The following is a 21,317-nucleotide window of genomic DNA, read 5'->3' on the forward strand; positions in this document are numbered from 1 at the left end:
ACCGGTCGGGCAATCGAAGTGGATTTGTACATGGCTGTACAGATGGTCTCAGCAGCGTGGACGGCAACCAGTCGCAGTATCATCTACAACTGTTTTGTGCACGCCGGCTTTCACTCCGATGCTCAACTGGCAGCGAACTCCACGTCGGACGAGGAAGGCTGCAGTACAATTGCTCCACCCTCCACAGAGGCCAATGCGGCATGGGCAGCCCTTCAGGACTCCGGAGATGTGCCGGCCGATGTTCACATCGGCGACTACATCGCTGTTGACAGTGAAGTGCTAGCTCACGAGGAGCTGAGTGACGAAGCTATAATTGAGGGCGTTCGCCACAACGACGCATCATCGGATGATGACAGCGACGCGGAGGACTTAGCGCCACCACCTGCAATAAAAGTGATGGATGCTTTTGATGTGATCCGCAGATTTTTCGGTGCTCACGATGACGACGTCGCGATGCAACTGTTCACCGAGTGCGAAAGCCGCGCCACTGCACTCGTGGCAAAAAAAAAAGAAGCAGAAGAAGCTGACCGACTTCTTTGGAAATAAATGATGTTTTGGGACTATGTGGTCCAACCTGACAGTGTTTTTGGCCTGTTTTCGCCTCAACGAAATTTCGCTTTAACGAAATTTTTCGCGCGCCCCGTCAGTTTCGTTGTAGCGAGGTTCAACTGTAGCACCTATGTTTAGAAGAATAATGGGATGTGTATACCGTGTTGCAACTCTTATTGAGTGCAATAGTACAGTTCCTGTATGCATGCTCACTGTTTTTCCAATTTGTTTACTATGTTACCAAAGCAGTGAACAGTTCACATGAAAAGTAAAGAACAGCTGAAAGTTAGCACTGCTTATGTATCCGATTGTGTCATTCATTCTGCACTGCAGTATCAGAACAAAGCATAATGTTCGCTGTAACACCCTCAATTTGACAATGGCATCGCAATTAATACAATATTTGGGGTTTTACGTGCCAAAACCACTTTCTGATTATGAGGCACGCCGTAGTGGAGGACTCCGGAAATTTTTGACCACCTGGGGTTCTTTAACGTGCACCTAAATCTAAGCACACGGGTGTTTTCGCATTTCGCCCCCATCGAAATGCGGCCGCCGTGGCGGGGATTCGATCCCGCGACCTCGTGCTCAGCAGCCCAACACCATAGCCACTGAGCAATCACGGCGGGTATTGGCATCGCAAGTCTTCTGAATGACCTCAAGGGAGTCAAGGTCAGCTCTACGCAGTTAAGCAAGGTGTCTTTTTGCAGCAGCGCACTGCTACCAATGATATAATAATACTAATGATGTCATTGCTGGCAAATAAGAAAATCAGCAATAGCACAACTGGGCACTCGAAGCTTTTAATAATTTACACAGCTCACATAGCATGAATATTTAGCCAAGATGAACAACACAACATATTCTGCCCATCACACATACTGCCTGACAATGGCTAGGTTTATTTGGAGCCTCTTGAAAAGCTTGTTGCCATTATGTAAACAATGAGTTGCTCACCTCTATTGCCAGCTGAAACTGTTCATGTTGGGAGCGTGACTGCTCAGCTTCAGTGAGGCAAGTTGGAATCGCAAACGTGGCAGAGAGCATCGCCTCTCCATTTCTGATCCATGTGTTCACCTGGAAAACACAAGCCACACAATGCCATCTGGTGTCACATAGTACATGCCAACAACATCAGCAACAAAGCACACCCCTATGAAGAAAAAACGTGCTTTGTTTTTTCTTACCTTTTTACTAACAGCTTTACATTATTTCTAAGTGTAAACCAGCACATAACAAGAACTGGCATATTAATACAAGTAGCTTTTCACAACTATTTTTTTTAACTGCATGTATGATCATTGTGCAAGTTTACAATGTGTGATGCAACCATAGCTACAAACTTAAAATAGGATGTATTAGCATAAAACAATGTGCAATAAACTATCATATTGTGCAGCTGCACAAGGGCTGAAACCCACATAAGGAGCATTGTAGTTACAAATGAAGCACAGTGTTATGATAAAATTTTATGAAAGAACATCAATGCACTCGCTAAGAGGCCAGGATGCAGCCAGTTTTGATCGCATCCAGGCAAATACTGATGCTACACAGACATGCATCATGGTAGTGTGTCCAGTAATGGGACTGCTTTGGAATGTCTGCCTTCTCCTATTTTTGTGCTTTAGTTTACTGCAGACCTGCGCAGCCCCAACTCTATAAGCACCTGCATTTCTCCTCGTGAAACAGTTGCAATTTTAAAAAAATGTGTGCTTTATTTAGAACATGGTCCTGAATGGTGTGTGAGCAGACTTCTCAAGCGGTACAATGTCTTATTAAATATAACAAGCTTTTGCAGAATTTCCAACCTGCACAAGCACCATGCACTATGTTTAGAATGATGCCTAAAATAATATATTAGATTTATTTTGTCTCAGTTTTGTGCTTTTGCAGGTAATGAACTCAGCTACCAATTGATTAAGTTGTGCGGAATAGCCAACCTATCAATGGTAGATGGTGTGGGTTCGTAAAACGAGTGACGCTCAACACAAGGAAAGGAAACGGGAGTGACGACACAGAGGTGCCAAACTACTGCGAGAGAGCTTATCTTGAAATTAATCCTCTAAAATGATGAGCGTCCACACCATCTCAATGCACAAAAGCCGCAACCTCAATGTACTTGCACATTTGATTGCTTGGTGCAGTGCTTCTGCTGGAACGTATAAGCAAACATAGTGGTATGGGCAATTTTTTACCACAATGCATGCCTATGTTTGCCCCAGCACATGTACAGGTGATGCCACATGATCACATCGCTTCAATAATGCCATTGTAAGTCTATGGTCACAGCTGCATTACACACTGTTGGATCACATTATAAATAATATTGTTCCTTTATATTGAGTTGCCTAAAGGTATATCTCGCATTCTATAGTAGTTGCATTATACAGATGCAAATATGATGTTTTTGTTCTAAACTTCATGTATGAACAAGCCCAATGCAAGCTCTCCTAAAGCACTGCAAATTTCCTGATTTCGTCACACCACCTAGTCTTCTGCTGTCTTCTACTGCGCTTCCCTTCTCTTGGCAGCCATTCTGTCACCCGAATGGTCCAACGGTCATCTACTCTACGCATTACATGACCTGCCCAGCGCTATTTTAAAGCGACAGCGTTAAGGAGCTCATGTTGCAGAAAAGCCGGTGTCGTCGGCGTCGTCGGCGTTGGCTGTGAGCGAAAAATCCCGGAAGGCAATTCATAAATAAAAAACAACTTGCAAAATGGGCTGGGTGGGAATCGAACCAGGGTCTCCGGAGTGTGAGATGGAGATGCTACCACTCAGTGACAAGTTCGATGGTTCAAAGTGGGACAAAAGTCCCTCTAGTGAATGCGGTGTTGTCTTAGAAACGTGCCATAGAAAGTTATACTGCAGTGTGTATCGGTAATTATGAGCATGTAAATTACAGAAGTCGCACTTACACGAGTAGCGAAGTACGTTTCCGCTACATTTCTTCTGCGCTCTGTGCACACGGAGAGCCATCTTGCAGCAAACACAGAAGACCCCCTCTTTGCAATGTACGGCGCTGCCCCGACATGTGGGGCGGCACTCGCCCGCTTCTCCCCTCCACCTCGTTTGAGCGCATTGCGGCCGTGCGGGGGCCAGTGCGAGGATGCCCCAATACCCTTGCGTTTAATAAGTTTTCGTGCTCTCTCCTCTTCCAACTTCCAGCGTGCGTCACTCGAACCCTTGTGTTTGGGCGACGCAGCTCCTCTTGCCGCTCACAGCGCAATTCCTAGGTGCAGCGTCCGATGCGGGACGCCTCTGACGTGATCGCTGCACCGTAGCGCGTCTGGTGGGAAAGCGTCCCTAGCGATGTTTGCCGTGCTGCTGGCGAGGAGTCATGCGTCTGCGTGGTGCTCCCAAGCAAGATAGACGACAATCACATCGAGGCGTCAGCCCCATGATCGCGTCCGCCTTCATGGCGCGTCGTGGCCCGGCTGTCCAGGCCGATCAAGAAGTTTGGCTCGTGTAGATCGTTTTGAGTGGGCAGTGCGAACGGGGTGCGATAATGCTATCGCGTTCCACTCTTGAAGGCAAAGCTTAAGTGTCCTCAAATTTTTTTTTTCTCCTCATGTCAATTAGAATGTCGTCTATACCCGTTCGTTCTCTGATCCAAACTGCTCTCTATCTGTCTCTTAAAGTTATACCTAGCATTCTTCGTTCCATCGGTCTTTGCACAGTTCTTAATTTGTTCGCAAGTTTCTTTGTCAGTCTCTGGTAAAATGCATTGATTGTATACCCAGGGTTCGTACAGACTCAAAAGGGGAAAATTCAAGGATATTCAAGGAATTTCAAGGCTCAGTGGGAGTATTTTCAAGGACTCGACACAAATTTTACTCAACAAAGTCGAAAAAAAAAGCATTTAAGGGAACAGCTTATATTGCACTAAACCAACATAATATTACTGAATAAATTCGAAAAAAAATCATTTCAAGAAACAGCTTGTACTGCACTAAACCAAAATAATATTACTGAACAAAGTCGAAAAAAAAAACATATCGAGGAACAGCTTGTACTGCACTAAACCAACATAATATTACTGAAGAAAGTAAAAACAAAACATTTCAAGGAACAGATTGTATTGCACTAAACCAACATAATATATGTTCCGTCTTGAAAAACACACTGCAGTGCATTGCACCAATGTCGAACAGCAATCCATTCTGCAAAAGTGCTAATGGCAACTTCAGGGGAGCTCCTGCCGCTTTTCCTGAATCTTCTGGTTGAGGCTACACAGTTCCTCAGTCTTGCTTCGTGCAGCCTTCCTCAGACTATTTGATCTGACCACATACTTCAGATCATTAGCTGCTTCTGCCTTTTCGGCATAGGTATCCGCTGAAGCCTGGAGGTCAGCTATTGTTGCCTCGAGTTTCTTTTTCTTTTTTTTCATTGCGTCAATCTCTTCGCCGATGCAGCGCCTCTTTGATTCCCTTACATCATCACATTGCTTCTTTTTTTCTGCTTCCAGATATGCAGCATACTGCTGCCGGGCAGCTGATACAGCAGTCCTCAGCTCTTTTGTAATAGGGACATTAAGGACGCCCCCTGCCTTGTCCACAGCGTCGCACACAATACGTTGCGAAATGTACGACAGGTCCTTCAGATTTTCTACAGCAACCTGGCGGTTCACGCTAAACCCTCGCTCCACAGTGGCCTGTCCGTGGCTGAGCACGAGCAAAAGTTTGACAACCTTCCATAGTTCCCCACATGATGAATTAAACTTCATCAGCTCAGTCAAGAACTCGTCCAACCTGTTTACGTTCTTCTCAAACATTCGCAGGTTATGCATCTCTTCCTGCAGGAACTCAGTGTACTCCCCTAGTACAGTGTCTCTTTGGTGCTCAGACATTCTGCCCGCTGTAATGAGGGCATCCAACACTCTTCTGAAGCCGGCCAGGCACTCATCTGGTTTAGTACACATTTGTCGTGGGTCCAGAGAGGACAAACTCCTAACAATTGGGAATTTCAGTGGACTTCTCTCAAGCACCTTCTTTGTCACACTGATCAAGAAGCGTTTGCATTCCATGCGGAACTGGAACATGTCCTTTTGGCTTGCTTTAGTTTTCCTGACAGTCTGTTCAGCGGCATGGCCTACATCCACCTTTTCAAGTGGAGTGTGGTTCTCGGTGCTTTCAATGTCCACCATCAGCAGACCAGTGGCTCCTTTTGCTGAAGACAAGACCGAGCACTTCAGAAACTTCGTCAGTAGCTTCCTGACCACAGTTTCCAAGTCCCTTGCAAGAAAGAACACCATGGGCTGATCCGTTTGGTACTCAGTGAGGAATGGCTTGAGGGTCATGGCCACACCCAGTGCAAATTGAAGCTTTGCTAGCAGTAAGTCATCACTGGCAAACTCACACAAGTTGTGAAATGATCCACACTTTGGGGGGCTTACTTCCTTCTTCCTTGCAGCTGCAATAAACTTCTTAATGTCACACCACAACAGCAAGGCTCTCTCTATCACAGGCACATTCTCCAACCACCGGTGGGCAACAAAGTTCAGGGGAAAAGTATCCTGACCGGTAACTGCTGAGAAGTCCTCCCTTCTTGCAGGAGAACCATGGAAAAGCGCGCTCAGACTGGAGAGCAGACAGTCAAGTCCCCACTTACTTGCTGTAACACCTGCCCTGTAGGCGTTGTGCATGGTGTGGAGGCCACAAGTCCCAATGTCCAGACATTGAACTTGGTGTGCTTGATGCAGGTGCTCTTGGAAATTCTTGAGCAACTTCAGGTTAACATTGGGACCATCCATTGAAATCTGAAGAATTTTCTCAAGAGGGAAAGGCTCGAGCGCAGACAGCAGCGTTCCTTGGATGTCTTCGGATGTCGAGTGCCCCATAAACACCGAGGTATAGTACCTCGTTGCCACCTTGTGAGACGAATTCCAAAACCGGATGTGAACATCCAATTGTTTCCGCTGGAGATAGTCGTTCGTGGACTCGTCGAAGAGTACCACGTAGTAATCGCAATCTTTTATATCCCGTTGCAGAGCAGATAAAAAGAAGGGCCTCAGACCATGGCACGTCACATAGGCACATTTTTTCTCTCCGCAAGAAAATGCTTTGGCCACGCCACTGTCCGGGAACATACGCTGGAATAGCTGGCCTGCTTCCGACGACGACCGATAGGAGAAATGCGATGTGACAACCTTCAAAGTCCACAGAATCTCCGCGTTCGTCACCAGTTCGTGTGCCTTGCAAGCATCGTCTAGCTTTCCCGATTGCGAAGGAGGTGGAACGGCTGACTGTTGCCCCGTACTTGGAACTAAGTACCTTCGCACCGAACTGTTGGCTGCAATCTCCATGACGCCAGCATGCTTAGCACTCTTCATATGGCTCTTTAACGCTGACTCGCCCATGTTGGTGATATCGAAGGTCTTTCCGCAAGGCCTGCATCTTGCACGGTGCTCACTCGTCGTATCTAGTGCAATCCAGTCTTTGTAAGCTTCGTTGTGAAGCCACGCGCCTTGAAATTTGCTTTTCCCAGGCATTTGCTTTGTATTCAGATGTTTCAGCCGCAACAAGTCGGGTGCAGAAGCGACGGCACAACAATGCGATGTCGTCAACCACCATAACAAAGCGCCAAGATCAGATTGGATTGAATCGGCTCAAGTTGGCTTCAGAGCTGAGTGGCTCCAGTGTGGCTAACCGTCGCGCAACATTGGCTATATTAGCACAGACTGATTTTTTACGCCTGAAACGCATATATTGAAACATGGTACTGAAAATACAAATATTTTAACTGCGTTTTTTTTTATTAATAGTCATTTGCATGTACTACGCTAGGAATTCAAGGATTTTCAAGGAGCAGCAAAAAGTCCAGGATTTTCAAGGGCCTTGAAAACCAAATATTCAAATTCAAGGGTTTTCAAGGTTTTCAAGGACCTGTGCGCACCCTGTGTATACCATCCTTTTCAATGATAATGGTAAGCTTCCAGTCAGGAGCTCCGATGTCTGCCATATCCGATCCAAACCATTTTTATTCTTCTGTAAATTTCCTTCTCATGATCAGGGTCCCCTGTGAGTAATTGACCTAGGTCACGGAGCAAGAAACATTTAGGAGTGGAAACTCCACTTCTTGCGGCGACCAGAAAAGGTCACAAGCCCGCGGAGCCATTATCATGCTGGCGGCGCCTGGTGACCTGGTAAGAAATTACCGCCATTTGGAGCGGTTGCCAGGGCAACCAGTCGAGCGTGTTGCTCCCGTTCGGCCGCGCGCGCCTGACTTCTATTGATGGCACGGAGGTAGTGGCCGGAGAGCGCGCTGGAGCTGCCTGCCTGGGCGCTGCATTTTTTTTTACACTGCGGCTTCTGCGATGCACTGCATGGCGCCGCCACTGCACACGGCCCCATCGGCGCATACAATTGTGACCTTATCTGGTCGCCTGCGCTCGCTCGCGCTGACGGGAGTTTCACCTCCTAAATGTCTTCCTCCGTGACCTAGGTAAACGCACTCCTTCACAGATTCTAGAGGCTGACTGGCGATTCTGAACACTTGCTCCTTTGCCCGGCTATTGATCATTATCTTCGTTTTCTGCATATTAATGTTCAACCCACTCTCTCTGTTAAGGTTCTTAATCATTTGTTGTAACTCGTCCCCAATGTTGCTGAACAGGACAATGTCATCTGAAAATCGAAGGTTGCTGAGATATTCACTGTTGATCCTCACTCCTAAGCCTTCCTAGTTTAATAGCTTGAATACTTTTCCAAGTATGCAGTGAATAGCATTGGAGAAATTGTGTCTCCTTGTCTGACTCCTTTCTTTATAGGTATCTTCCTACTTTTCTTGTGGAGAATTAAGGTAGTTGTGGAATCTCTGTAAATATTTTCAGATATTTACGTAAGCCTCCTGTACTCCTTGATTACGTAATACCTCTATGACTGCTGGTATCTCTACTGAATCAAATGCCTTTCCTAATCTATGAAAGTTATATAAAAAGGCTGATTGTACTCTGCGGATTCCTCGATTACCTGATTGATGACATGGATATGATCCATTATGGAGTAACGCTTCCTGAAGCCATGTCTTGTAGTATCGTTTCTTTTGTTGAAGAGACCCCAAACGAAGAACCATAGGCGGAAAATTTTCATTTTTCTAAGAGGGCAGAGGACCTGCTTTCTGGACCCCACACCTTATATGTATGTATGTATGTGTGTGTGTGTGTGTGTGTGTGTGTGTGTGTGTGTGTGTGTGTGTGTGTGTGTGTGTGTGTATACAGTCGCCGATTGATTTTTCGGACTCCAAAAATTCGGACATGCTCGATTCTTCGGTCTGCTTTGCGGCACCGCCATTCTCCCCATAGACCGTAATGTATAACAACTGTCGAAAGTTTGGACACCTTGCAACCTCTCGTCTGATTTTTCGGACACTCCTTAAGTCAACTCGATCGAGAGCACCATGCACCGACTCTGACCGTTGAACGCCATTTTTGTTTTGAACGGAGCCTCCTTGCTGCCCCACGAAGTGGCGCTACTGCAAATCCTCACTCATCATCATCGTTTCTGCCTGGTTTGATAGAGTGGCTCTACAGCAGTTCCGGTTTCAGCTTAATAAGCCATGTCCAGACAATCCAGCAGCTGATTTGTTTCTGCACACACGACGCTGCGAGTAGGCCACGTTTTTCGTTTGTGCGACTGGTGTCGGTATGGTGGTGTTTGCTCTGTGTGCTGTGTCAAGGGTCCGGTGATCCAACGCGGCATACGGAAACATAGCGTCAAGTGTCTAATGGCACCGACAGTGCCCACGCAGACTGCACTGGGGAATGCCGGCAAGCGGCTGCTGGGAGGCCTAAGATTTGTCGTCTTCCGATGTGCTCCCTACTTACGCCGAAATTGTTCTGCTGAGACCTGCGCCCTGGTTGCATTGCGATTCCAGACACCGTCTCATTTGACAGTTTCACAGGTGCTGACACTGCTGTACTGACATGCGCAGAACTCGACAACTGCGAGATCATTCGTCAGGTTTCTGCTGCACCACCACACGATGACTCCGAGTCGGAAGATGACGGACCATGTGCTAAGTTGCCGTCGCATGCGGAGCGTGTACAAGCAGTGACTATGCTTTCAGTCGCCTATAGTGGCCGTACGACCCGCTCCGAGATTTAGGCTTATTTGATTGCGCGTAAACAGAACAGCGTGCAACGGCGCATTCACGATTTCTTCAGGCCTACTGCCGAGCCCGAATAAGTGCGTGGAAATAAAGAATTTTTTTCCTAGTCTGCTTTTTCGGACACCTGTTTATTCGGACATTTCCGCAGTCCCCGTGAGGTCCAAATAAACGGTCGGCCACTGTATATACACACACATACAACTTCAACAGTTGCACTTGAAGAAACCTTATCTGACCTCAAGGAATTGTTCACTAAAGTGAGGAATTTATATGAGTATTTACAAGACTTCATAGTAGGATACAGTACTATTTCACAGCCTGAGTCTTGCACCACCAAGAATCTGGCATCTCTCAGTGATGTAATCTTCCTTCGTGCAATTGTCGTATACTTCGCTATCACTAATAAAGCTATCACTAATACAGGATGTCCCAACTATCATGCACCAAGTCTTTAAAAAGGAGCAATTGCGTTACTCGAAGAAAACCTAGTGCATATTGTTTTTAGTACAGTGGAGTAGCCAACAGTAATTTTTTCGTTACTGAGATTTAATTAGGTAATTGCTCTCAATTATCTAACTCGAGAAATACTGTCGTAGTTATCAAAGTGTCAATGACGCATTTGTAGGCACCCCCAATGACATCTAACAGTGGTGTTTTCAGCAATGTACTAATTACATAATAATTTTTTCCGACTGGTAAAGAAACCCACATGAAATATGAAAAATGCCATGTGACTGTGCTCCCACCCGAATCATAAAGCAGCACCCTCAAATAAGCTGATTGAAAGTGACTGCTTTGCCTGTCAAATGTGAAGAGACAGCACGTCACCTCGATAATGGCACAGAAGCAGCACGAACAGCTTCATTACTTCACGGCTTCATCATCATAATCATCATAGTTTATTGTCCCTTAAAAAGGGGCCTTGGTTTGGGCATTACATAAGGGGAGGGTAGCAAAAGAAAAATATATGCACGGTCACGTTATTAATCAATGAAACATCACAAACGAGCAGGCATGCGAACGTTTTACAATTCAATGGAACCATAATTAAAAAGTGATGCAAAAAAAGGACAACATGTAATGTGTCTCCGCTTGTGTTCAGAAAACATTACGAGTTATTCCTTCCTCTCATTTCTACGTCACACTTATTATCCGTCTCTCAAGGCCAACTCATCACATTGTTAACAAAACACTTGATAATGTGGCCGAATTGCCGCTCTCACCACGCACGAAACGCGAAGAGCAATGGAATCGGCATAGAATGTTTCAAAATATCGGCTCTGCTCGTACTGCATCGAAAGAGTGTGCACACAGCGGTTTTTCGCGCCAGAAACTAGCTTTGGAGAAAAGCCAAATTAAAGTGACGGTATTATTTTTCCTGAGAGTGTATACCTGCAGCAAGAACAAGCTCATGGGAAAAAATAAAAGCAAAATAAACAGATGGGGAAGCGACCTACGTGTAGAGAAAAGGCAAAACCGATGCGTTCAAGTAAATGTATCGCTTCTAAATAAGCCAAATTGGCAATCAGGACGTCCGCACAAAAAACTACAGAAACAGAAAACCATCAGATTTCAGTACGCTCTTATCAGCTGTGAATTCGTAAGTGCCATTGAACACCAGCTGTATGCTGCCTAGAGGACATGTTCGAATTGGTGTCCTTCTACAGCTACTGTTAGATACGGGACCTTTTCCTGAGTCTACTTCGAGTGCACCAGACCACATCAAATCGCGCCACACCTAAGTAAGGAACGCAGAAGCAGATCTACCCCGTTCCCGAGGCGCGGCACGTGCAAACGAGTTGGCGTCCCCCACCTCGTGCGCCGCAGGTGGAACTATTCACTGCTTGACTCTTCCCGAAAGTGAAGCGAGAGCCTGGCACTGTTCCAGGTAACGTGGGTCCCGAGACAAGATGGCTGTAATGCACTGTGAAGCCCTGGCAGCAATCCCCCCATCCACCTTTGTGAAGGCAGTTGCAGACCGGGCAGGCAATACCGCAGAGACAATGGGCTTGGCGGCTTTGCCACTGCGCAGGCCACTAATCCTTTCGTCTTCGTAATGCAGGTGCTCGGACCATTCATCGCGTGTCTTTTCCTTCCTGGACTGGCGACTACGCCACTGACTGCACCTTCATCTTTACCAACCCATCTCAGCGTGGATGTAACAGGCGCCCGTCAACGAACCACTGCCATCGCTTCACCCGTCTTTGGAACGACACACTCGTCCTTGGATTACCTGTCCCTCGCAGCAGAATGGGAAGCGCCATCGCATCCAGCATCACTACTAGGACCAGCTATAAAACAGGAGCAGCCACCAGTGGCACTTTGTGGGCTTGGCGGCTTTGCCACTGCGCAGGCCACTAATCCTTTCGTCTTCGTAATGCAGGTGCTCGGACCATTCATCGCGTGTCTTTTCCTTCCTGGACTGGCGACTACGCCACTGACTGCACCTTCATCTTTACCAACCCATCTCAGCGTGGATGTAACAGGCGCCCGTCAACGAACCACTGCCATCGCTTCACCCGTCTTTGGAACGACACACTCGTCCTTGGATTACCTGTCCCTCGCAGCAGAATGGGAAGCGCCATCGCATCCAGCATCACTACTAGGACCAGCTATAAAACAGGAGCAGCCACCAGTGGCACTTTGTGGGCTTGGCGGCTTTGCCACTGCGCAGGCCACTAATCCTTTCGTCTTCGTAATGCAGGTGCTCGGACCATTCATCGCGTGTCTTTTCCTTCCTGGACTGGCGACTACGCCACTGACTGCACCTTCATCTTTACCAACCCATCTCAGCGTGGATGTAACAGGCGCCCGTCAACGAACCACTGCCATCGCTTCACCCGTCTTTGGAACGACACACTCGTCCTTGGATTACCTGTCCCTCGCAGCAGAATGGGAAGCGCCATCGCATCCAGCATCACTACTAGGACCAGCTATAAAACAGGAGCAGCCACCAGTGGCACTTTGTGGGCTTGGCGGCTTTGCCACTGCGCAGGCCACTAATCCTTTCGTCTTCGTAATGCAGGTGCTCGGACCATTCATCGCGTGTCTTTTCCTTCCTGGACTGGCGACTACGCCACTGACTGCACCTTCATCTTTACCAACCCATCTCAGCGTGGATGTAACAGGCGCCCGTCAACGAACCACTGCCATCGCTTCACCCGTCTTTGGAACGACACACTCGTCCTTGGATTACCTGTCCCTCGCAGCAGAATGGGAAGCGCCATCGCATCCAGCATCACTACTAGGACCAGCTATAAAACAGGAGCAGCCACCAGTGGCACTTTGTGGGCTTGGCGGCTTTGCCACTGCGCAGGCCACTAATCCTTTCGTCTTCGTAATGCAGGTTGGTGAACGTTTCAGCCTCTTTGCCAAAAAGTCTAACAACTACTTCTTAGTACAGCTGCCAAGCCCACAGTGCCTTAACGCTGTTCTTGCTGATTGTGTTCATCTCGTTCTTTCGCTGTTACTCCTACTTTCCGGTGATATAGAAACTAACCCCGGTCCGGATAATGCAGCTATCCTCGCAGAGCTAAAGAAGATATCTACTGGCCAGTCCAAGCTTATTTCTGAAGTTCAAGATCTAAAATCTCAGTTATTAGCGACAGACAGAAATGTATCTGACCTCGGCAAACGTATGGCCGAACTTGAGAGCCATTACGAAAGCCTTGTAACACTTAAAACAGACACAGAAGTTCTCCGCGCCGACACAACTAAAGCTACTCGCTTAATTTCAAAACTAGAGGCACGTTTTGATGATGCGGAAAACCGAACGCGACGGAACAACTTAGTATTCTACGGAATCCCTGAAACTACACCTGAATCGTACTCACAATCAGAACAACTTATCATTAAACATTGCCGCGAGCATTTAGATATACACATCGACACAAAAGAGATAGAGCGCGCCCATCGTCTCGGACGTCATTCGAACGACAAACCCCGTCCAATAATAACAAAATTCACATTTTTCAAAACAAAAGAAACTGTCCTGTCGAGCGCCCGGAAACTAAAAGGTACCAATTATAGTATTGGCGAAGATTTTTCTCGTGCAGTTCGCATTGCTCGCAGCCAGCTCGTTGCATTTGCCAGAAAGCAATCTGCCCCATTTAATCTGCGCTACAAAACCCTGCACATCGGACCGAAGCGCTATGTGTTTGATAGCGTATCTGAAACTGTAAGAGAAGTGTTATAGCAATCGTCCGCCCGAAAAAATGTGATTACCCGCCCCCAAACCATGCCAAGAAATAATCTTTCATTGTCTGTCATATTCACAAATATTCGCAGTTTCCTACCTAAGCGTGAACTCGTGTCTAACATCATGATTTCTTCAAACAGCAGCATACTTATACTAACTGAAACATGGCTTACCCCTGATGTCACTGATACAGAAGTACTTGCCGACTTGGCAGGTTTCGAAGTTTTTAGAAATGACCGCAGATGCACTCGAGGGGGCGGTGTCTTGATTGCTGTGGGCCCTAATTTATCGTGCACACCATTAGACATCGTCTCTGATCTGGAAATGTTATGGTTAATTTTTCGCTCACCGGCGCAATCCGTTTTGCTTGGTGTTTGCTACAGGGCACCGCATACTTCACCTAACTTTGCAAGTGAGCTGAACAGTATTCTGAATGATCTCGGTACTGCACATCCAAATTCACATATATTGCTATTCGGAGATTTCAATTATCCCGGTATCGACTGGCAGAAACTAGCTCCCTCAGGTGCGAACCACAGAGAATTAAAGGATTTTATAGAAGTATGTTTGAATGCTAATCTCACTCAGTTAGTAAGGGAACCAACGCGTGTTGCTGGCGTCAGTGCTAATATCTTGGATCTTATACTAACTACGAATCCTGAGAGCTTATCACATATAACTTACCTGCAAGAAATTAGTGATCACAAAGTTATCCACGCCGAGTTTTCGTTCTGCCTTGAACGGCGCGAAAAATGTAAGAAAACAATCCTTCTATATGAGAAAGGTAACTATGACGCAATTAACTACGAGCTTAGAAATTTTTTCCCGTTATTTGAAGCCCAATTTTACAGCATGCCTCTCCAGGAGAGCTGGGAGGTATTCAAATACAAAATACAGGACTTGGCCAACAAATTCATTCCTAAAATTACCTTCCGTGAAAATCGCCAAAAGCCATGGTACACTAAGGCACTTAAAACATTAGAAGGCAGGAAAAAGCGCTTCTTTCGTGCTGCCAAGGCAAGAGCCTCGTCTAATGCGTGGCAGCGGTACTATACTGCCGAGAATGCCTACCTGATTGCTGTGAGAAATGCTAAGTTCAAATTTTTCAACAACGACTTGACAAAATTGTTAAATGATAACCCGAGAAAATTTTGGAAGGTCATCAACCCTATCGAATCACGCGCTATCACTCTGACCAACGAATTGGGAGAAACCGTCGGGGACCTAGAATGCGCTAACACCTTCAACATTGCTTTTAGCACAGTTTTCACAAAAGAACCCAGCACACCTCTGCTTACGACACCAGCTAAAACTCTGTCTACTATGCCTGCTATCACAATAACTCATGATGGAATTTTATCTTTGTTAGATAACATTAAGCTTTCTTCATCGACAGGCGTCGACGAAATCAATTCCAAGCTGTTAAGGAACACCAGACATACCATTACTGCGTATCTGTGTATTTTGTTTTCTCATTCACTCTCTGTAGGTCACTTGCCAAATGATTGGAAAGTGGGGAAGGTTGTTCCTGTCTACAAATCTGGTAAAAAAGATTCCCCGCTAAATTACCGCCCCATATCATTAACAAGCGTCCCGTGCAAAATCATGGAGCATGTCATTTATTCTAATATCATGGCATTTCTCGATAAAAATAACTTTTTTCATCCATCTCAGCATGGCTTTCGAAAGGGCTTCTCATGCGAGACCCAACTGGCCATTTTCATTCATGACTTGCATGTTAACCTCGACACCAACATACTAACTGATGCCATTTTCTTAGATTACGCAAAAGCGTTTGATAAAGTGCCGCATCAACGATTACTTTTAAAACTAAACCAGTTAAACCTAGACCCCAACATTCTGATTTGGATCAAGGAATTCTTGTCTAACCGGTCCCAACACGTCCTTGTTAATAATCATACCTCTGACCCTGTTCCTGTAACATCTGGTGTACCCCAAGGTTCTGTTCTCGGTCCTCTCCTATTTCTAATATATATTAACGACTTGCCTCAACACTTATCTTGCCAAATCCGTATGTTTGCTGACGACTGTGTAATTTACCGATCAGTTTCTAATCATTGCGACGCAGCAAAACTTCAGCATGATCTAGACCGTGTCCAGGAATGGTGCGACCGCTGGCTAATGACCCTTAATCCGACTAAATGTAAACTTCTTTCCATTACTCGCCAAAAGCACCCCGTTACATTCCCGTACATAATTGCTAACGAACTTATACAAGCAGTAACATCGTTCAAATACTTAGGGGTTACTTTGTCCAATGATCTCTCATGGCATGCACATACTACATACATCATATCATCGGCAAATAGAACTCTCGGTTTTCTGAAACGTCACCTTCGTAACGCTCCCCAACAAGTTAAATTACTAGCCTATAAGTCACTTATCCGTTCAAAACTTGAGTATGCGTCAGCCATATGGTCCCCACATCAAGCATGCGTCGTAGATGACCTTGAAGCGGTACAAAATCGTGCCGCCAGATTCATTCACTCATCTTATTCTCACGAAATCAGTGTTACCGCCCTCAAAGCGGAATCTGGGCTGCAAGCTTTATCCCTCCGCCGACGCATAGCAACACTTTGTCTATTCCATAAGTTTTACCATTCATCACTTAACAGTGCCCCTTACATAACACCACCCACATACATATCTCCTCGCACTGGTCACCAACTGCAAGTTTCCCGTACACGTATGAGAACTGTTAATTTTTCAGCATCTTTTTTTCCTCGTGCAGCCAAAGACTGGAACAGCCTTCCTCGCAATATCGTCGTTCTCACCTGTCCATCATCTTTTTCTGCCAATGTGACTGAGTACCTGTCGTCACAAATTTGAGTGTTTTATTTTTATGTACACCCACCCCTTATGTAATACCCCCTAGTGGGGTCTTTAAGGTAAATAAATGAAATGAAAAATGAAATGAAGCCTTCGGACAATTGGGGCCCAAGGAGCAACCCTGTGCGCCGGGTGTGACACAATCGCACGGGCGCCTACCATTGGCCGAAAATGGCGTCACCTGAGCGGGCTCGCCGATTGGCCGAACGTGACGTGACTTCGAGACACCGAAGGGCTTAAAAGTCAGAGACCGGGAGCAGCAGTAGAGCATTCCTAGAGCATTCCTCCATTCATCTCCTTCGAGCTTCTTGCCACGGGCCGCAGCGTCCAAGTTGCTGCCGGCCCGTAATGAATTTATGACTGTTGATTTCTTTGTACTCTCACTGTAAATAATGTAAATAAACCTCCAGTTTTTCATTTCTAAGTCCTCCTCAACCTCGGCCAGCTCCCGCACCCAACGGCAAGGTTCAAAATCTGGGGGACAGAAATTGGGATTGTCCTCAAGATCCGACACTACGTAGTACTGAGTCTGCTTTATCACATCTTCAATGGCTTTCTTGATGACCAACGCTCAAATTCTATGGCAGATATCCGTTATCCTTGCCTTGAGCTCATCTGACGTCATCGTCTCAAACACGTAATTACGATCTTTCATATAACCCCAAAGAAAGAAATTGAGCGTAGAGAAGTCAGCTAACCAAGCCAGCCAATTTACAGGCCTGTGCCTTCCAAACTATTGCGCATGAAAAGTTGCACCCATCCAGTTTCGTGCATGGCTGCTGCTGTGTGCTGGCTTGCTGATACCACAGAAGTGGAAGACCTGACAGTGGGACTTTGCTGAGAAACTCATCCACTACTCCTTCAAGGATTTCATCCCCGTACTGCTGTCCAGTCAGTGTGTGATCAAAGATGGGACCGAATATAGCCCCGGTGTAAATTCTGCACCAGACATTGAATGACCTTAAAAGGAAGAGGTCCAGACACCGACCAAAATGGTTTAAAATCGACATTTACATTTTGGCTCCCCAACGGGAGCTTTGTTCACAAACCGAAACATAAACTGAAATGTAAATATCCATTTTAAACCATTTTGGTCGGTGTCCGGACCTCTTCCCTTTAGGTATGCATCATCCCGACCAGACAGACTTCCCTCATATTCTCGACTTCATACATTGAATGACCACTCGTACTGGTGTCGAGTGCGCTTTACAAACCCAGTGTGGATTGGAGTCTCTCCAATAGTGTTCATTATGGAAATTTACCTGGGCGTTTCTTCAAAGATTAGCTTCACCTGTGCACATGATGTTGCTCAAAATGTCCAGTGACTCATCGGCTTTTGTGAGGTCCCAATTCAAGAAATCTAGACGATTCTTCAAGTCCCTATCTTCCAAGCACTGGTGCTGGTTAAGCTGGTACGAGTGAAACACCGAGTGATCTAGAAACCTCCAAACTGATGACTTGGAAATTGGTTCTTAGGCTGCCACATTCCACATGCTAGCATGAGGGTTTGAGGCCATAAATGCTACATCTGTGCATAGGCTAGGACTCAAAGATGGAGTCCTCCGCCGCTGTTTCTGGAAACTACCGGTTCGTCTCAGGTTTTCACAATTTCTGATGATAGTTGGCAGGCATGTTGGTTTGAGTCCATGACAGAATGTGTAAGCACGACTGAACGAGGATGTAGAAAGAAACAGACACACAGAGAAAGTGCTGTCTCTTAGTGTGTTTCTTTCTATGTCTTCGTTCAGTCGTGCTTACAGATTATATCATTGTTAATTTAGTTTATAAGCGAATGTTTAGAAATTTATGCGGCCAATAAAACTACTATCCTTACATCGTATAGCTCTCGACTAATTTGCTATTGAAATCGGTGCTTCTCCTTTTAGACAAAACGGCGACTTCTTTTTTCTCTTTATTTCCTTTATTTTGTTCCGACTCAGAAGGAGCCTGTTCAAGGGCACTGCTTTATGATGCAGATCAAAGTGCAGTCATGCAGTATTTTTCATATTTAGCGGGGTTTCTTTATCAGTTGGAAAAAATTCGTACGCAATTAGTATGTAGCTGAAACTATCGCAATTATATGTCTGTTGTCTGTGCCTACATTCATTGACACTTTGATAATTAGGATAGTATGTCTCGAGTTAGATAATTAATTATAATTATCTAAATAAATTTCTGTAACGAAGAAAATTACTGGCGGCTACTCCACTGTACTGGAAATAATATGCACTAGGTTTTCTTCGAGTAATGCAATTGCACGTTTTTTTTATTTTGGTGCATCATAGTTAATTGGGACACATTCTATATATTTATGACCTCTGCATGCAAGTGATGATGTTCCCTTCTGTAATAAATGTTGTAACTTATTGGAAAGGTTTCTCTTTTTTTTTCGTGAGTCATTAGCATTGCTTACTGGAAAGAGAAGCAACACTGAAACGCACATCATTCAGGTGCATTTCACACGCCACTGATAAAAGACTCTGCCGAAGGGATCACTCAAGTCTGCAGGTTTTTCTTTCAGGGTCAAAAAGGCACACAAAGCAATTTGAAGCGAGGTGAACATACAGCAACATATTCATTTTCTAGGCATAGGCTATCCATACCTTTAGAAATATTTGTTAACTGGCTAACTCCTCCTCTTTCAAAAATATAATAAACTTTGTCCTGCGTATATATTTAAATATATTTTGTATGTGCATGGTGTTTACAATGGAAATTTAAAGCAATGTTGAAGTGAGAAAATACGGATGAGACAGCCGCCACTGATGCTTCTAATGCGCTTGTCATTTTATTGTCAGGATTTGAAGAACTAAAGCGAAATTATGAATTAAAAGCTGTGCACATCTGCGCCAACAATGATGCAGTAAGCTATTAGCCCCATCAAATAGGAGAAAAGGTAGAGGCAAGCCAAAAGAAACCTCAAATTATGTGGGTGACAAAACTCTGGTAATGACACTTTAGGTGGGGGGAGGGAAGTAGGCTTGCCCCCCCCCCTCGGAAAATTTCGGACAGGGCTTGGGCCCTGGAGCCCCACCCCATATTCGGCACCTATATGAAGCACGCTTTCTGACGGCGCCTTTCCCTTCTCCTGCAATCAACCCATGTATGCAAGCTGCCACGAGCAAAGAATGGCTATTGTTCACCCGTTTTGTCAGAACTTTGGCTTTACGCATTCAGTCTCCTCTTTCAACGATACTACCTGCCCTCTGGGCTGTTGCAAGTGAGCACAAAAGTAAATGCTTTAGTTCCTGCAATGCTTTTGCAGGGAGCTAATGCGTAATTACTGCCATCCAGAGGGCACTGTAGTAACGTCCTCAAAGTTTTCGTTGGAAAGGGTTCAGACACCTTTCCCGCATCCCTACCATGTAACTTAACACATTCTCAACCAGCCCCCGACACGGCGTGCAATACAGTGAGAGAAGCAGCAGCAGCAACAGTGAAATAGTCGAGGGAAGAGACCAAGAAAGCTTCGCTTTAAGAAGTTGCAACCTACGAAACATGCAACTATAAAATGCTGTAAAATGTAGGTACATACAAGCGATCAAAATACAACGTACGGCTGTCAATTAATTATCCGCTCAAACATGTCTGACAACCCACAATAAAAACCTCTTACCTGATTGGCATCTTTCTCCAACTGACACAGCTGAATGCACTGCTCCAAACGAACTCGTTTCACCTCCGCCAGGTCTTCTATATCCATCTCCCGCTCATGCAGGAATTCCAGCAAGGTTTGGATCCTGTTTTGGGCATCGTACTGGCTGTCTGCCATGAGCTGGACACCTGATGACTCCAAAACCTGTTGTACACAATGGGGCATGAGGTCACAACTAGTCAATGAGCACCAATGCAACACTGCTGGACTATTTCGCATGTGACAGCCTCCCAAGTTAAGATGTTTCACTGGGACCAGTTGGGAATAAAACTTGTTTCAGCTAGACCAGTTAAAGCCCATCGAGCTTAAGCAGGCAGTCAAACGTGCTCAGCTGACACCATCTTTAGGACCGTTTTATCATTAGCTGAGGCCAGCTAAGCTGGGAGCAGACATTTTACACCTAGGACCCTTTGACTGGCTGATGGGCCCGCACTAGCTTGACATGGAACCAGACAACTTTCCAGCTGGCCAGGTTTAACATTTTACCAGGGATAGTTGGCTGTCAGGGTTATGTTATGAACACATAATTCTTCCTGTAAGTGAAATTAATTTTGTATGCACAAAGCAACCAACACAACACTGACAACCAGATGTTCTTGTGATTGCAACAGTAATGATACCAGAGGAGTTAACTGCACATTTTGTTCCACCGCAGACTGTGTGGCACTAGCTTTCACATGCAAGAAGTAGTAGTTCACTGAAAAAATATAAGTGCTCATGCTTTAACCGTGGTTAACTGTCATAGCCTCAGGCATCAAATAAACAGTGTTTTACAAGCTGTTGTAACTAATACATGCTAAGTAATTTGCAGAGTGGTCTTCACAGACATACAGTTTATATCAGTGTAAGAGTAGTAATTTATATTGACATAGAGGCGTAGCTTGGTGTCGTCTGCTACTTTACTTGGGCCTGCCAAGGATGTTCTTGGTGCAGTAAAGCAAATTATGGTTTCAGTAG

At 45.6% G+C, this 21,317-nt stretch overlaps 3 protein-coding genes across 6 annotated transcripts in view; 1 reads left to right on the forward strand and 2 right to left on the reverse strand.

Moving 5' to 3' along the window:
- Window positions 1-21,317, reverse strand: part of trio (trio Rho guanine nucleotide exchange factor) — a 299,147-nt gene that overhangs the window by 237,389 nt on the left and 40,441 nt on the right. For all 4 annotated transcript variants that reach the window (XM_075677244.1, XM_075677243.1, XM_075677245.1 and 1 more), the window contains exons 19-20: window positions 20,322-20,504; window positions 1,507-1,626 (exon numbers count right to left, since the gene is read on the reverse strand). In XM_075677244.1, the coding sequence (XP_075533359.1) occupies window positions 1,507-1,626; window positions 20,322-20,504 (303 nt within the window). The remainder of the gene's footprint in view (window positions 1-1,506; window positions 1,627-20,321; window positions 20,505-21,317) is intronic.
- On the reverse strand, window positions 4,565-7,387 carry LOC142566325 (uncharacterized). The gene has a single exon (XM_075677247.1). It carries the CDS (start codon window positions 7,037-7,039, stop codon window positions 4,736-4,738), a length of 2,304 nt encoding a protein of 767 aa, XP_075533362.1. The 5' UTR covers window positions 7,040-7,387; the 3' UTR covers window positions 4,565-4,735.
- LOC142566326 (uncharacterized) lies at window positions 11,670-14,020 on the forward strand. Its single transcript, XM_075677249.1, has one exon. It carries the CDS (start codon window positions 11,714-11,716, stop codon window positions 13,850-13,852), a length of 2,139 nt encoding a protein of 712 aa, XP_075533364.1. The 5' UTR covers window positions 11,670-11,713; the 3' UTR covers window positions 13,853-14,020.

The sequence above is a fragment of the Dermacentor variabilis genome, unplaced genomic scaffold (genome assembly GCF_050947875.1).
Source record: "Dermacentor variabilis isolate Ectoservices unplaced genomic scaffold, ASM5094787v1 scaffold_12, whole genome shotgun sequence".
Classification (NCBI taxonomy): domain Eukaryota; kingdom Metazoa; phylum Arthropoda; class Arachnida; order Ixodida; family Ixodidae; genus Dermacentor; species Dermacentor variabilis.